The sequence below is a fragment of the Crinia signifera genome, chromosome 4, assembly GCF_055691185.1.
Source record: "Crinia signifera chromosome 4, ASM5569118v1, whole genome shotgun sequence".
Lineage (NCBI taxonomy): Eukaryota > Metazoa > Chordata > Amphibia > Anura > Myobatrachidae > Crinia > Crinia signifera.
In genome coordinates, this window is record NC_139220.1 from 209,677,951 (window position 1) to 209,695,229 (window position 17,279).

Genomic DNA, 17,279 nt, shown 5'->3' on the forward strand with positions numbered 1-17,279 from the left:
TGCACATTATTAATGCCCTTATACACATGACACACATAATGCCACTTACACATATGTTGCACATTATTAATGCCCTTATACACATGACACACATAATGCCCATTACACATATGTTGCACATTATTAATGCCCTTATACACATGACACACATAATGCCTGTTACACATATGTCGCACATTATTAATGCATTTATACACGACACACATAATGCCCATTACACATTATTAATTCCCTTATACACATGACACACATAATGCCCATTACACATATGTTGCACATTATTAATGCCCTTATACACATGACACACATAATGCCTGTTACACATATGTTGCACATTATTAATGCATTTATACATGACACACATAATGCCCCTTACACATATGCCGAACACTATTGCACAACCAACCCACTGCCTCTGCTTGGATACAGATGTTTCCTCTTACATCTTGCCTCAATAGGCCATGCAGCTCCTGGCCAGTCCTGCTAACGTTGGGTGAATTTTTTGCTGAAAATTCATCTCATTTGCATTGTTATGTGACCAGGACACACAAGGAGCTTCCGATGATTAAAATGATATGCAGCATGCCTATATTCTGTGTGCGACTGTGGCTGTACCTGCATACGGAATGCTGTGTTACAGTGATTTCCATGAATACACTATTTCATATGCAGATACAGCCTCACTCACACACAGAATATAGGCATGCTGCATATCATTTTAATCAGCAGAAGCTGCTGATGCCCCTAGGCATTCCAAATGCCCTAGGCAATCGCCTAGTTGGCCTATGCCTAAGGCCGGCCCTGCAAATATTCATACGTTTATTAGTATCAATATAATAAATAGTCCCACTGTGCTGACTGTCAATAGCAGCTGGTCTACTCCCTATGAAGAGCATAAGCAAATAAATACATAAAATCACCAGCGCAGTTGCTAAAAAGTAATATACAGTAATTATAAGGATCAGATCTGAATAAAGACCAATGTCCAGTACTTTGTGCATGTGGAGGACCCTTCCTACATAATTGGACACAAGACAACTGCAAGCTTCAAATGATTCACAGCCTGCAGTCATTTGTGGGTGGGAAGTGAGGCCAGCCAGTGATGGCCTTTGTAGCCTAAAAATATTTTCTGTCAATACAGCTGCAGCTATTTACTGATGCTTCAGATAGTGTTCATTATGTTACATAATTCCCCCCCAAGATATATGTATGTATGAGTCCTAAAAACCTAACCAAACTGACAAGGTAACATGGTCAACAATGTTTTTTTGGGGGGCCTTCCTAATATGCAAGGTTCTATGAGGAAGCAACATCCAAAATTGTGTGCACCATGTCTTGTCATTGATAATTTACTAACTTATATGAGGAACAGAAAGACCACCTGTTCCTAGGTATGTTCCCGTTGTCTCACAGCATTGGAGTCTATGTAAAAGGCTAGATTAAAGTACCCAAAATAAAGTTAGAAGACCACCACATATAACAGGATGAACTGAATGTATTGCCCTGTTATTTATTTATAATGAATTGTCTGTTTATTTAATAGCACTAATGCTGTGTACACACGGGGTAATATGATTGCTGGGGATATATTGCTAGCAATATATCCCCAGCAATCATATTGCTCAGTGTCTCCTTTTCATCAGCGATGAAAAGGAGACACTGCTACGGTGCAGAGGGGGAGCGCAGCAGCAGCAGACGCTGCTGCTGTCACTTTGATGGGAGGAGGGAGGGAGCAGTGGCACGGGGCTGGGGAGATCAACGCTGATCTCCCTGGCGCTGACCTCCCAGCACAGCGATCGCCGGGGAAAGCCGCTGGTCGCAGGAGCATGCTCCTGCGACCAGCGACCATTAGGCAGTGCATTTATCGCCAGCTGCGCTCCAAATCACTGGCAATATGGTCGCTCAGCGACCATTTTCCCAGCGATTTCACATGAAATTGCACCCATGTGTACTCACTTTAAGAATCAAGTGGTCTTAGCAAGGGCGTAACTACCATAGGTGCAGGGGGTGCGGCTGCTAGGGGGCCCATAGCTGAGAGGGTCTCACTGCCTGTCAAAGTATCATGTGCTGTATACATTACTCAGCATTAGGTAATAAATAGGGGCCCTTACAATCTCTTGCTATGGGGCCCACATGTATCTAGTTATGCCACTGGGTCTTAGGCCTTATTCAAAACACAAATCCAGTTAAGGCATCCAGTAGGTTCTTACTAGGGCAGCTGTGAGATGTCTGTAGATGGAATGGTAGATGGCATTGTGATAGATAAAAATTCTATGTTTTTCCTCCGGTATTAAAAAAAAAAAGTTGCTTTAGTTGATGAATATGTTAATGCATAAATCACAATTGTCCTGATTTTCACGGGACAGTCCCTTTTTTTGTGTGACTGTCCCACTCTCACCCACGGTTAGCAGTGTCCTGAGGTGGGCGGGCATTTAGGATTCCTTCTATCACTCATTGCTCTTCTCAGCATGTGAATATGTACTGTGCACATGTGAGACAGGTTCTGTGGCTGATTAAAAAAAACACAGTTGGAATGAAGTCTGATGGCTGTTTAAAAAAACAAACAGTTGAAATGGAGTCTTGAAGTGAGCCAGCTACAGAACCTGTGTAATTAATATGTCTCCAGTTTTAAAGGGATGAGGTGGCAACCCTAGGCGCATGCCTCCACATTGATGGCACCACTTGATTTCTTATTTATATAGTTACAGCAGCTATACCTTAACCCACATGTTCTCAAACTCGGTCCTCAGGACCGCACACAGTGCATGCTTTGCAGGTCTTCTCACAGAATCACAAGACAAATGATGAGCTTCACCTGTGGATCTCTTCAAATGTGTCAATGAGTAATGAATGCACCTGTGCACCAGCCAGGTGTCATGGAAAGCGTGAACTGTGTTGGGTCCGAGGACTGAGTTTGAGAACCCCTGCCTTAACTCTAATACTCTAACCCAGTGGTTTCCAAATTGTGGGTGCCTCGAGACACAGGGGTGCCTAGGGTGTTCCAGGACCACTTCAAATTATTTATGGTTAATGTAATTGGCAAAACCAGTGCTTATACCTCTCAACATTTTAAAAAGGAGGATCAAGCCAAGCCCCCTTTTTCAGTCACCACATGAGCTTGGCCTGCACTGTGTAAGATGCTGGCCATGCCCACAGCCCATTTGCCCCTCTGTGCACATGCTCACAGTATCTATTCCCTGCTGCTCTGCTGAGAAGAGCAGCGGAATGCAGGGGGGGGGGGGGGCTTCCAACTGTCCACTGCAGGACATTGCTGGCCCCGGGCAGGACGTGGGGCACTCCCTAAAAAACGGGACTTGTGGGCCATTTGGAAAGTATGAGTGAATGAGGCTGCAAATCATAAAATATGATAACAAACAGAATCCATACCTGTCCCTTACCACATAACTGACCCTAAAGATGACATATAAACACAATTTGCTATTTTTCTTTCCAAATTTCTCAGTTAGAAACTTATTTCCTAGAGGTATCATGAAAAACATTCTGATACTCTAGGGCAGGCATGCTTTGCCACAGTTTTGCTATTAGAGAATGCTAAAACTATTGCAAAGCATGCTGGGATGTGTAGTTTCAAAACATCTGGAGGGCCACCGTTGGACATGCCTGCTCTAGGGCAAGGATGGGGAACCTTCGGCCCTCCAGCTGTTGTTGAACTACACATCCCAGCATTCCCTGCAACAGTTTGCTATTTGGCCATGCTATAACAGGGCATGCTGGGATGTGTAGTTCAATAACAGCTGGAGGACCGAAGGTTCCCCATCACTGCTCTAGGGATTCCATAAAGTTTGAAAACCACTGCTCTAAACCCTAACCTAAAGGGCAGACTGGAAGGGCAATATAATTCTTATCTACATATAAAATTATCCTTTATATAGCGCAAGAAGGCTTCAGTAGTGCTTTACAAAGTATGCATTTTACGCATGCAGTATACACCATTATTACATATGCAGTCTATGGTCCTTATTCTGGTTGACTCGCAAGGCTGTAAAATTCGTCCCCCAGATGCCCCCCCCGGCCGAAACCTCGCGTTATGCGAATGGATGGTTTGCACCTCTGTGGTGTATCAGACCTGTGAAGCATCCGCTGACGTCAGCTGCCCACCCCTGTGTCATCTGGGAATTACTATGGGAACGCCTAGCGTTCCCATAGGCAAATACCCCAGCCCACCACCCCCTGTCCGGACTTCTGTTTGCGAACGCTGTGGGTGCAGCAGCTGCACATTCACATAAAAACCTATGCGCATGCGCAGTCGTGAACAATCGGTCCCTTTTCGACCGCGCATGGGACCGATTAAATTAGAATAACCCCCTATATCCAGTAGCAATCTCTTGTACTTATGTCACTTATCTCCAGGCCCAAAGCCATCTATTTGTATGATTTTCAATAATATTACCACTGCCCCTTTTATTCTATTTCTTCCTTAACTATGTAACCCATATACATATTTAATTCCGCATATCTTCTGTGTGATAAGTTAGCACGGATGCGTGCGCGGAGCACAGGTACACATCAGCTACACACTGTAGTGTATACCCAAAAAATACCGCTGCACGTATGACTCTAGACTAGACAGTCCTCAGAAATGTGCCTGGTCCCGGACACTAGAGACGCACGCCCATTTCCATGGCAACAACCTGCGGCACTTCCAAAACGGCAGTGACGTCAGTAGTAGGCGCCCGGAAGCGGAAGTCAGTGCTGGTGGCTGCTTTGTAGTGTGAGGTGGGTGTTCTGCTTCTGCTGGATCTTTGTTATTACTTTGTATGTAGCGATGTATAAACATGGCCCCTACACAAATACGCGTCTATGTACAGGGAGGATAACCCATTGGTTGCTTGTGTATTAGCAGCAGTATCATCATCTGAACGTGTTCTGTAGGAGGTGTCCTGTACATGTGTGACTGCTACAGGGCTCCTTATTCCGGTGCTGCCCCCGTATTCCCCTGCCCTTATTCCCAGTGAGTGTAGCTCCTATCTAGTACCATTAGGGAACCTCGCATAGTGCCGGCCAGTACACAGCAGGCTCTCACCTAGCCTGGTACAAAATTACTTAATTTTTTATTATACCTGCAATAATGCTACTAATGTTCATGCTAAGTTGTAAATAAGATAAATACATTTCACTGCATGTTCCTATTTGTTATCCTTACTGCATAGACCACTTAGTTTTACCTGTTGCTGAGTATTGAATCAATGTTGGTGCTTCTGGAGCTACAGACCGTGCTAAAAAAAAAAAAAACCTTTAGGTTCTCATATGGAAATAACATTTAGAAGGTGGATCAAAAATATTTATATTTTCATTGATTGTTTGGTAAAAACAAGTTAAATGGTATTGGTATGGTTTACAGTTAATGTTTCAGTACAAGGGGTCAAATCTATTAGCTGCAATGAATTTGCGCATACGAATCATCGCTGCAATGGCCGCACTTTACAGCAGACAGAAAAGCGCTGGCTGCCTGCATAGGACAGTGAGGAATTTTGTTCAAATTCTGGCTGAAACCAGCCTGTGAAGACTGTGATATGGATACTGCTGAACTCTGCGGCAACGGCACATTGCTCCCTTTGCGTGTAATAGGATCAAACCCCTTTAGACTAAACCTAAAGGTTTATCTGTTGGGAACAAAAATCTGGTAATGAATGACAGCATTTGACAATCATTTGCTTCCGAATGCTGAAAAACTAACAAAAAACATTATTTGGACAAACAAAACAAATTAAAAAAATTAGTGTGATCGACCATTGTCCATTTTCCAGTGTTTTGGAGCAAATGGCATTTAATTTGCTCCCATACACTTCCAGATTTGTATTCTCACCAGAAACATTGGACAGATACAGTGCCTTAAGATACACAAGGCTGTGTTCCCTCCGCCGGTGCTCAAACAGAAGAAAATACTACACATCCCCTATCGGGGATGAACGACTCCTCTTCTCTGCCTCTTTAATTAATGGGGGCCATAGTGTCGGCCTAATGGCCATACCAGCCCCATAATATGTAGATGTTCCAGAAAATCAGTTGTATTGACCCTGTGAGTGTCAACATCTCTGTGAGATGTGCAAAATATCCACTAAAAATGCCAGTGTCACTCACATTTGTTATATCAATGCAAATAAAAAAATATTTCCTATATAAGGTAACATTACAGGTCATAATGATGAATAAAAAGGTTTGCTTGGCAATTTCACACCTATTTTGACACACTCACTTGGCACTCAAAGGGTTAATATGGTGTTATACTGGTGGCCTGTTTGTCTTACCTTACTCTATAAGCCACAGTGGAATTCCCTGCCACAGGCCATTAATAAGTTTTTGCCTTGATATTTTAGTAATGTAAATATAATTAGCAAAATTAGTTTAATAATTAAATAAATCGCACATAAAAAAAATTCTATATTCTAGTAGTGGTCTGTAATTTTTCTGGTAAGCCAAAATCTTTTAACATAAAGTGAGCAGATGAGTGCACATGTTCTTAATCATTTTTGGCTGGTTCTGCAGCCATTTTTCTGCTTTGCATTAATGATGCACAGCATTTCGCTAATCAACAAATTCAGAATTACAGCATCATTAATTACTGTAATATTCTTTTAACTGACTTTCCATTCCATTAATCATTAACTGTCTCAATTACTGTGCATCTCATCCATACCTCTACGGATAGGAAAGTTTTTCTCTGTCAACCCATGTATGTGTTTGAGCATCTTTCGGCTGCATAATAAAAGCCTCAGGGTCACTGTAATGGTAATTCTGTTGCGTGCCAGCTACCTGGGCAGTCCAATTGTACTTTAATCCTTTCCTCCTGCCAAGCAGCAGGATTAACCTGTGTTTGTGTGTATAAGGCTCTCAGTCTGTGGCTTCTTGTTTGTTTCTATTCTCCTCCTAGCATCATGCATGCGCCAGTCAGATAAAGTCCTTGATAACCTTAATTACACAATCAAACAGGGCTATGTCCCCTACAAAATCTTTACACTCCTGAAAAACCATGTACTGTCATGGATATTACTTGTAATTATACTGTATATAGTTTGTACTTCACTACTTTGAAAACGGGGAGTACGTGGCTAAACAGGATAAGATAAACTAGCAAAAGTCCATTGAAAAGCTACTTAAACAGGTCTTCATATTATGGTAAAAAAGTGCTGTGCAAAAAATGGTGCTATAATCTACATAGCCAGATTATATAACCATTTTTTGCACAACACTTTTTTTTTGTTTCTTACCATAGGCCCTTATTCAGATCTGATCGCAGTACAAATTTGTTTTCCAAATGGGCAAAACCATGTGCACTGCAGGTGGGGCAGATGTAACATGTGCAGAGAGAGTTACATTTGAGTGGGGTGTGTTGAAACTGAAATCTAAATTATGCTGTAAAAATAATGCAGCCCTTATTTACCCTGCACAGAAACAAATTGACTCACAAATCTAACTCTCTATAAATGTTACATCTGCCCCACCTGCAGTGCACATGGTTTTGCCCATTTTAAGAAATTTGTACTGCGATCAGATCTGAATAAAGGTGCCCATACACGTTGCGATTATCGCCGTGTACCGGCGGGGATGCGATGCACGTCCCCGCAGGTACAATATTGTAAAGCACAAAAATTATCTGCATGCGGTACTTTTTGTGCTTCATTGCATTGCATCGCATCAGTACAGGAGTACATGCGATGCGATGTCCATTAGTAGCTATCAACTTAAAATTGGATCGCATCGCACATGTAGGGGGATCGCATCCCCCTACAAGTGCCAGAATCACACGGCACAAAAAGTACAGCCCCATATCTCAACGTGTATGGGCACCTTAAAGGCCATAGTCAGAACTCTTAGGGATTGGTGCGATTGTGCAAGAAAGGCAGACATAATTTGTAGACATGCTTAAGATTTCACTATATTTATTCATAGGTCTTCATATTAATTACCTCCAAAATGTGTCCCTCTGTTGATTTACTGATTCTAATTTTGTTAATATAAAAGTTCAACTTTAAAATGCTTTTATTAATAACGGAGAAAGAGGAGAGAAAAAAAGGATGGTCTATTTGTGCGCCAGCAAAAAGACAGTCCTTTTTTCCCCTTTCTTTTATCCTTGTACTGGCTTATTGTCTATGGCAGCACCCCCACTTTGATATAATTGTATTGACACCGGAATCATAATTTGGGGCTCATCAACCAATTTTAACATATAAACTATTGCAGATGTCTTCCAAGTCCCCTTTTAACTATATTTATTAATAAACCGACCTATGTGTAATGTTACAATACTTGTTATAATTCAATGACATGATCTATAGTTTTGTTGCCAATAGTCCTTGATACTGACCTGTCTTTTCCTTTATTTCAGCCATAGTAATTGGCACAATCTGTGATTACATTATGGCTGCAGATTGGCTTGGAAGCATTGTATCCATTAATTGTGGAGACACCCTGGGAGTGTATCAAGGCCGAGTGTCTGCAGTTGATCATCTCAATCAAACAATATCTCTCACACAGCCGTTCCACAATGGGGTTAAGTGCCTGGTTCCAGAGGTTACTTTCAGGTTAGTTGACTCAACCGTCTCCCATGATTATATGCCAACCTGTTAATGATGCAGATCTCGATAAAATAAAGGATATGCATTTCATTTAGAAGTGTGCTTTTTAATATATATTTTAACTAACCCTATTTGTCCAGCGGGGAATGTGGTGTTTTGTGCTGGGGAAGGTTGGCCCTCCCCTCCGCCCCCCATCCTTGGTTGTCATATGATCCAGGAGACAGCTGCCCCAGATCTAGCCACAAACCCTCTCCAGTTTACAACTAGTGGAAAGTTGTGCAATATTCATAGATTTCTTTACAATAACCATTTCAGGATAACTAAGTTATCTAAAAGAGCAGTTCTACAGTAAGTGTAGTAATACAGTATCATCGCAGAAGTAGGCAGTGACTATGGATAACAGCATCCATAAAGGGACCTGCTGCTCACAGATAATGTTCCTCCCTACGTCATGTACTGAAATCACACGCCTCAACTTTCTAAAGTGGCATGGCTACCTTGCCAAGAATGCTGCTGATGGCCTTAGGGACAAGATTTTTGCCCGTGTGTTTGCCTCATCTCCAGCTATTAAGCATAGATGGGGCGCCCCAGTCTGCAGCTCTCACTGATTAGTAACGTGACCACATTTGAGGACTCTAATGCTGACACTGATTAACATTTTGCAAGTATTTTAAATGACTTGTAAACTTTGCAGTTTCTTCAAAAGGAAAGGAGTAAAATGTGTAGCCACTCGACCAGTTTGCATGTATGGTTGCAAAGTTAATGTACTGTTACACCAATAAGATCTGGGGTGAGCGAATAGGTTTTATTTGCAGAGAACAATTTGATGCGTACAAAAGAGAAAGAAATTAGTGCTAGACCAAGATAAATCAGCAGTAATTGCCTATATGCGACCAATGTATTGTGCACAATGGTGGCAGAATACTATAGAAATAACTTTACTCCAAAGGTAATGTAATCCGTATGCTGGGTTACAGAAATGAGAGATTTAGGGTTACATTTACATAATGAAAAGAAGTGATGTTGCCTGTAGCAACCTATCAGGTTCTGTCTAGGATGCAATAGAGATATGATAGAATCTGGTTCATCTGGGTAACATCACCCCCCTTTTTTTTTTTTTTTTTTTTTTTTTTAGAAGCTTTAGTAAATTACCTCTTAGTGGTCAGTAGGATCTTGTATCACTCTTACTGTGGGCTGATTCATGTAGCCTATAGGCAGAAGCTAACATTATGATATATTTCTCGGATTTCCTGTGCTGGGTCCACAGTTTGTCTGGTAATATGCAGTCCTGACCCGAAGTCAACTTTAGGGAGAAACCAACCCCAGTTACCAGGAAAAAAAAAGGTGCTGGAACAGCTACGCACAATACCCCGCTGCAACAGGAACAGCTACACACAACACCAGACATCAGCAGTTCCAGGTTCCTGTAAGTGAGCCTGGATAGGATTGTTCTTATACAACTAATGTGCAGTTGGTACTAGTAATATGAGCAGTCCTAGAGACTCTAGTAGAAGTGGTCAGCAATGGCAGGTCACGTATGAGTAGGACTACCATAAAGATGAAACAGAAAACCAGGACATCCATGCCATCCAATATGTCAGTACGGCTATCAAATTGCCAAGCAGCTGTAACGCTTACCTCCCTCTGGTCCTCCTCTATGATAAATCTAAAATATATAGGAAACTATACATTATTTTAATTAAAAACAAAGGGTCTACTGGGTTGCTTTGTTTTAATTGTTTTCCATTGTATTTACAGTTCATTTCATACAATTAAGGGGTCAATATACTAAAGCTTCTAAACATGAAGTGATGTTGCCCAAAGCAACTAGTCTTCTTTCTAGTACCCGCCATCTTTGAAAACCCATGCAGTTCCTCTTCCCTGCCTGGGGTATCGCTGTCTGCTGTAGTGCTTCTAGCTAAGTGTAGTCTGTAATATCAGCATTGATATGCAACCCAGACCTGTGCTAGAAACACCACAGCAGACAGCAGCACCCCAGGCAGGGAAGAGGAACTGCATGTGTTTTCAAAGTTGGTGGGTGCTAGAATGAAGAGTACGCAACCAATAAGATTGCATCCAAGATAATGATACTCTGGTTGCTATGAGCAACATAACCTCTCTTCATTTTAAGCAGCGTTAGTAAATGTAACAATAATTATTGTATGCAAATTGGCTGCACTCTCTGTACGTCCCAAATACAATACAGGGGCTATAGACAAATTAGAAGACATAAGCAGACTAACACAGCATTAGTTGTCTGATGGTCTAGCACAGGGATGGGAAACCTTTGGCCCTCCAGCTGTTGTGAAACTACACATCCCAGCATGCCCTGCAACAGTTGTAGCTTGGCCACATAGCAAAACTGTAACAAGGCATGCTGAGATGTGTATTTCCGCAACAGCTGGGGGGCTGAGGGTTCCCTATCCATGGTCTAGCAGCCTACTACATTTATACATACATCATTTATATGAATCGATTATACTGTATTATGCTATCAGATATGAATCCTAGGTATTAATCATGTTGTAATGTAATAAGAAAATGTGTTACATGCATCATTGTGCTGTTCAGTAGAGCTTGTGTGTTTGCCTCCCATTTATTGGTGAGTGGCTGTGTTGTCCTATAGTGTGCTGTTGTTGTTTTTAGGGGCGAGTGAGTATACTCAACTAAAAAAATAATAGTTTAACACAGGGGTTCCAAACTTTTTTGAATCACGGCGCCCTAGAGCATCAAAATATTTTCAAGGTACCCCTAGGCCAAATGCTTCTTATCGAGAAATTCAGAAAAAAAATATTAAATGAAGTGCATTGTGTTTATATGTCACAGTTATCTGGTGAGGGGCAGGATTTGCTTCTGTTTGTCCACATATATTATGATTGGCAGCCACAAGCACTGGTTTTACCTGGCACATTGGCCATAAATAATATGAATTGATCTTGGTCCACCAACCCAAGGCACCCCTGCAAATGTCCTGAGGCACCCCAGGGTGCCTAGGCACACAGTTTGGGAACCACTGGTTTAACAATTGATTATCTTTTAGTTGTATTCAGCAAAATGTTTATGGGCCAGATGTATGTAGCTTCAAAAAGTGATAGACAGCCAATCAGCTCCTGTAATTTCTCAAACTCTGCCTGTAATATGGCAATCAGGAGCTGATTGGCTGACAGTTTAACTCTCCATTTTATGATCTGGCCCTATAGTATGTTGGTGATGCGAGTAGTGAGTGTAATTCAATCTTTTCTAATTTAGGGCAGGGGACATTGTGGAGTTGAAGATTTTGGAGATACCTGCAGCCTGTCAAATTAGAAATAATCGGATTCCTGACCACACGGCGGGTGTGACAACAAACTACCTGCCAGCTAGTCACCAAAATGGTGGCACAGGGAAGCAAAAGCCAGCAGAGGCAAGCAATGCACAGAACATTCCCCAAAGATCAGATGGGAGTGGTAATGATCCCGTGGGCACCTCTCCACAGCCATGCTCGAAGAGTTATGTGGACAGGCATACAGAAGGCCTCAACCAGCCCAAGAACTTTCGGCGTAGACACAACTCTTGTGAGTACTGAACTGCATATGTATATGTTTCAGCAAATGTTCTTTGGTTGGGGTAATGTGATGTATAGATAGCGGCCAAAAAATGTAATCTTCTTGTTAAATGCAAAGTGCCTAGCTCATTGGAAGACCAGCTTTTCACATAATCCAAACCCATCCAACACATCTTGTCCAAGTGCCCTGACTGCCTATAATGATTGCAAAAAGTAGGCTGTGGCATTGAAAGAGCTGATTTTTGGCAGTCAGCATACAGTAGATCTCCAAGGGATTAGCACCATTGGCAGTGAGCAGCAACAGGTGACTGTGCCCTACAAGGTCTTAATATAAATGATCTATCTAGCTATTGAAAAAAATTCTAGAAATGATATTTATGTGATTAAGCTTTTCTTTAGATTCGGTAATATGGTGGGGGCACATTTTACTATCATGATTTGAATATGACATTTCTCTTAGAGTGTAACTGTTACATAAAGTTACCGAGTTATCTTCAGCCCATGGTGTAACTTTTTTTTTTTTTTTCTATTGTGAAAACTTTCAATCATGGTGTACCCGCTTACAGAGCACATGTGGTCACACAATTGTTTGATCAGTGTAACTAACCATATTTAGGGCCCCATTTATCATGGATCGCATTTACAGTGTGATCTGGGTGGAATATTACTGCCCCGGATCGCATTATAAAATGCGATCCTAATGGTGGGATGTAGCATCCCTGACACACAGGGACAGGGTTCCTCCCTCCAATATGCTGAGCCAGGTTCTGGGGGGGGGGGTCTGCACATGCGCGGTTAGCACTGACCGCACTGCCACGGGGATGCGATGTGCTGCTGCACGATGCTAATACGTCGGGCAACTTTGCATCCCCCATAGAAACTTATGGGGGAGGCGGCCGGCGGCGGTACAGTAGGGATCGCAGCAGGGTGATGCTTAATATCTGCTGCTAGCCGGATTTAGCCTCAAGTATTAAATGATAAATGGGCCCCATAATGGCTTTCTCAGTCACCAGTAAAGAACCCAGTGGAGCCTACATAGTACATTCTGTCATTTTACACCACCATGAACCAGCTTTAATCTGGTGTCAGTGGGCTGCCTGCTTTGGGTGCTATTGTACATCCTTGCTGCCCATTTTCTTTTAATCATTGCTTTTATTAGATCCATGGCATGTACTGGCTATGCTGATGGCACACGGCGGCCCTGTCCCTTTCTGTTGGTGTTTCCCTTCTTTGTTCATGATCTGTACTTTATTTTGTTACCACTTACAGAATACAAAGTAGCCAAAAAACTAAAGAGATCCATCTGTAAACAATGCAGAATATGATAGATCATTTTCTTATTTATTAAAGTAAATAGTAAAATTCCATTATGTTTACCTTTTATGTATCTTTGCACAGTGTAATGATATTTAGGTTTATAGTTTTCTTTTGTGGAGAACTTTAATGCTAAATGCTGCGGAAAAGTGAACAATAGCCAGATGAGGTGCATTGTGGGCATGAACCATGTCCTATTCTAGCAAGATATTTTCATGAACTCGCTCCTGATTACCCTGCAGTTCCATTAGAAACAGCAAGTCGCAGTGTGCGACTGTGTGCTGAACATGAAAGATTGAGGAAATCATCCCGAGCCCCCCCGAAAAGTATCAAATAAGATAGCATGGCAATGTAGATGGCTTATAGTGGCCATTAAGTTTTGGATTCTGTCAAATGATTGATGTTTACAAATTGATGGCCTGCAAGTGTATGAGAGAATTTTTGGTAAATGAAGGTGTTTTTCAAGTTCAAATACTGCTTTCCCATCAATACCCACGCCCTTATTGGCTATATTTCCCCATTTAAATACCTCTAATTCATTGGTTCTCAAACTCGGTCCTCAGGTCCCCACACAGTTCACATTTTCCAGGTCATCTGACAGGTGCACTCATTACTCACTGACACATTTTAAAAGAATCACAGGAGGAGCTAATTATTTATCTTGCAATTCTGTGAGGAGACCTGTTAAACATGCACTGTGTGGGGTCCCGAGGACCGTCTATGAGAACCTGTGCTCTAGATACATAAATATTAATTGGGGATGGTGTTCCAGCAGAACTGCATATAGTGTTCATTCTAGCACCCGCCATCTTTGCAAACCAATGCAGTTCCTCTTCCCTTCCTGGGGTGTTGCGGTCTGCTGTAGTTTTTCTAGCACAGGTCTGGTTTGCAAATAAGTGCTGATATACAGACCACACTGTGCTAGAAGCACTACAGCAGACAGCGACACCCCAGGCAGGGACTAATAGAATCTGCCTTATTAAATAAATTGGATTACATTTATTCCTGTTGCTGTTGAGTGAGATGCATTGTCCTGCAGTTTATTAGGAATACCAGTCCACATATATCTGTATATATTCGGTATTGGTTTCCAGTCACTACACTGGTCCACAGATGTGTAATGAATAGATTAAATTGCACACTTTTCCCCCCTCTATAAGTGCCCAGTTAGCAGTGTAACCTTATGTGCATTGCTGGAATGACATTGAGGGGTAGGTGTGACAATTTAGGAGCTGGTGCGTTATCACCTTTCCCTTGGTCACCACTTTACCAGGCTTAATGCATCTGCCCCTGAGTGCTGTCGCACTACTAACACTTCCCAAATTAACAATGTTTCTTTTTAGGGTCAGTACCTAAAATCGAATAAATAAGTAGTTTTATGCCATGAAGATATTTCAAAAAGCATTCTGGTTGCGGGGGGAGGGATTTTTGTTCCTTGTGCACCAGTTAGAAAGCATCATTATTGGCTAGGGTTACGATTATACAACTAAGGTGTGTCAAAGTAACAAGATACCATGGCTTGCTAAGACATAAAATTGAAGGAACCATCCCTTCTAATTGATCGTAATATTTACTACCGCATTAACAGCTTTATGATCACATCATTACAGTTTACTAGCTGTACTTATTGTTAAGTGCATATGTCACACAATGAATTGACCTTTTTCTAATTCAGTAACATGTTACATTACTTAAGTTTATTCCATCCATCCATTTGTTGTTTGACTCTCTTTATCTCTTTGCCCCGACCTTTGCTGGCAGCCCCTTCCAAATGCCTTGGACATACTATGGGAAGGAACCAGGACCTTAATCCAGCAGGTATTCTAGTTGTTTAGAAAAGCCCTATTCTACTGTTGTTTTCAGAAACGTGTTACTATACAGGTACAGCACTGCTAGACCGCTCCATCTTTTAGAACAGAACAAAGCAACATTGTTTCATATTTTACCTGTTGCTACATCAGTGATTTCCATGTATCCATGCAAGAAATGAGCATATAGTTATTATGTAGTTTAACTTTGATCTTACTCACAAGATGCCTCGTGTGAGAGAGGGTTATTAGAAACCGCATTGGAAATTGATATGTTGCTGACCTTTTCTTTCCATTGTACCTTTCCAGTGCTCTTATCTACTGTACCTTATCGCTCACAATTGCACTCACTGTGGAGTATATGGTGGTGGATGTATAATATATATATATATATACGTGCATAAAGTCAAGTGCTGTAATTGTTTATTAAGCATAGTGACCTGCCCCAACAAAGTATATCACCTCTTCATGACAGCAGCTGATGCAGCAAAGTCTCTGATAGTTGAACAGTTGCTCTTCTATATGAACTCACAAATCATTAAGGCTAATTTCAGTGCTGTGTTTATTCCTTTGTCATTAGACCTTTTTTTATGCTACCATGACTAATTTACTGACGTCCTGTGCGCTCTCCTCTGCAGCAGTTTCCTTTTAGCAAGTTTTGCTTTTAGATGTTATGGTTATTTGTCATTTGTAAGCATGCTTTGAAGTTGGTTTTCTAATGCTTGTGTGCAAGCTATCTGCAGGGTTTTTACCTATTGAAATCATGCTTTTCCCACTTGCATCCAATGCCAAATGGGGCCTCTGTATTCATTTGTAGTGGTGTTTTTTTCTGTAAAAAAGAAAACTTCCCTCATTTTTAGCTGTCCCACAATCCTTTACAATCTCTGACAGTAATTGTGTGCATGGCCAGTAGATATCAGGAGCAGAGCACACAGTGGTCTGTGCAGGTCAGGGTTTCTAGTACAGCTTTTCACTAATACACTAGTAAGAAACAAGAGGGAATTCACTTAAGTCCGTTCTTCTCGGTTACTTAAAAATATTAATTGGGGACGTTTGCCAAAGCCAACTTACTTTTTGGGTTGAATTGGCGTTGACAAAAAATTACGTTTGCCAGCAACACGTGGATCGGCAAGCAATTCACCGATCCTCGTGTTTTTCCACTGGGCTAGTTGAAAATGGCACTTTGATTTGTGTCGAACTTTTCAGTATCGACCATGTCTGGGCCAACATTTTTGTTTGTGTCAACCTTTTGTCAATATCGACCTTGAGTATGTTGACCATTTAAAGGTGTTGGCCTACCCACTGTCGACCTAGAGTCAATCTATCATGAGTCCAGATACCGAACGGCATAATCCCATATTTAATATGTAGCATGTTATGCTCATTTGCTTGCTCATCCCCGTTTGTGTAAAATGGCCATGGAGCTTTTATGGTGCAACTCTTTAACACGTTGTAAGCCATACAATGTAAATGAATTTCAGATTACAGTCCTTTTATTTGTGTAGTAGTGTGTGTAACAATTCATTTTGTCTCTATTGCACAAAAAACAGACAGCCACCAAGTTTTATTAAAGTGACAGCTATGCATTGTGCCTGAATGCTACACCAGTACAAGCAACCTGTTTTCCACCCATTCTGAAAAAAAGTCATGACAATGCTCCATGTATCTTGTCTACTCCGCTTCATTGTAATATGTTCTGGGGTTGGCACAGGTTTAACATCAGACGCAAACACCAGATGTTTTACCTGTGTGGAGATCCATGAAATTTCGATGGGCATTTCTAGGCGGTAACTGGAGGTGGTGGCTAACAGTTGAGTGTGTGTCAGTGACTAAAGTATCATCCACTACTACAGCTGCGTAAACTTCTGAAACAGGATGCCAGGAGTAACTGGGGCATGATAGCGTTACACTGGGAGTGTGGGGGGTTGGGATTAGGCACTAGTTGTTAGAAGTAAGGGTAAGGCACTGTCAAGGAGGGTTAGGGTTAGTCTGTGTGTGGGTGTTAGGGTTAGGTTGCTAGAAGAAAAGATTGGGGGGGGGGTGTCGGAAAGTACAGTAAGTACACTTACCTGGACC

The 17,279-nt window shown here is 41.7% G+C and overlaps 1 protein-coding gene and 1 long non-coding RNA gene across 3 annotated transcripts in view; one reads left to right on the plus strand and one right to left on the minus strand.

Annotated features, from left to right (window-relative positions):
* The window catches only part of LOC146074939 (uncharacterized), a 54,640-nt gene extending 46,100 nt beyond the window's left edge, over nucleotides 1-8,540 (minus strand). The window contains exons 1-2 of the long non-coding RNA XR_014473478.1: nucleotides 8,327-8,540; nucleotides 5,187-5,237 (exon numbers count right to left, since the gene is read on the minus strand). This is a non-coding gene — a long non-coding RNA (uncharacterized LOC146074939). The remainder of the gene's footprint in view (nucleotides 1-5,186; nucleotides 5,238-8,326) is intronic.
* EDC3 (enhancer of mRNA decapping 3) overlaps nucleotides 4,619-17,279 on the plus strand; it is a 41,797-nt gene continuing 29,136 nt past the window's right edge. Inside the window, exons 1-4 of one of the 2 annotated variants that reach the window (XM_083183670.1) lie at nucleotides 4,619-4,737; nucleotides 8,348-8,543; nucleotides 11,787-12,091; nucleotides 15,157-15,213. In XM_083183670.1, the coding sequence (XP_083039796.1) occupies nucleotides 8,380-8,543; nucleotides 11,787-12,091; nucleotides 15,157-15,213 (526 nt within the window). In that variant the 5' untranslated portion in view covers nucleotides 4,619-4,737; nucleotides 8,348-8,379. The remainder of the gene's footprint in view (nucleotides 4,738-8,347; nucleotides 8,544-11,786; nucleotides 12,092-15,156; nucleotides 15,214-17,279) is intronic. The other variant, XM_083183671.1, reaches the window with a different exon arrangement.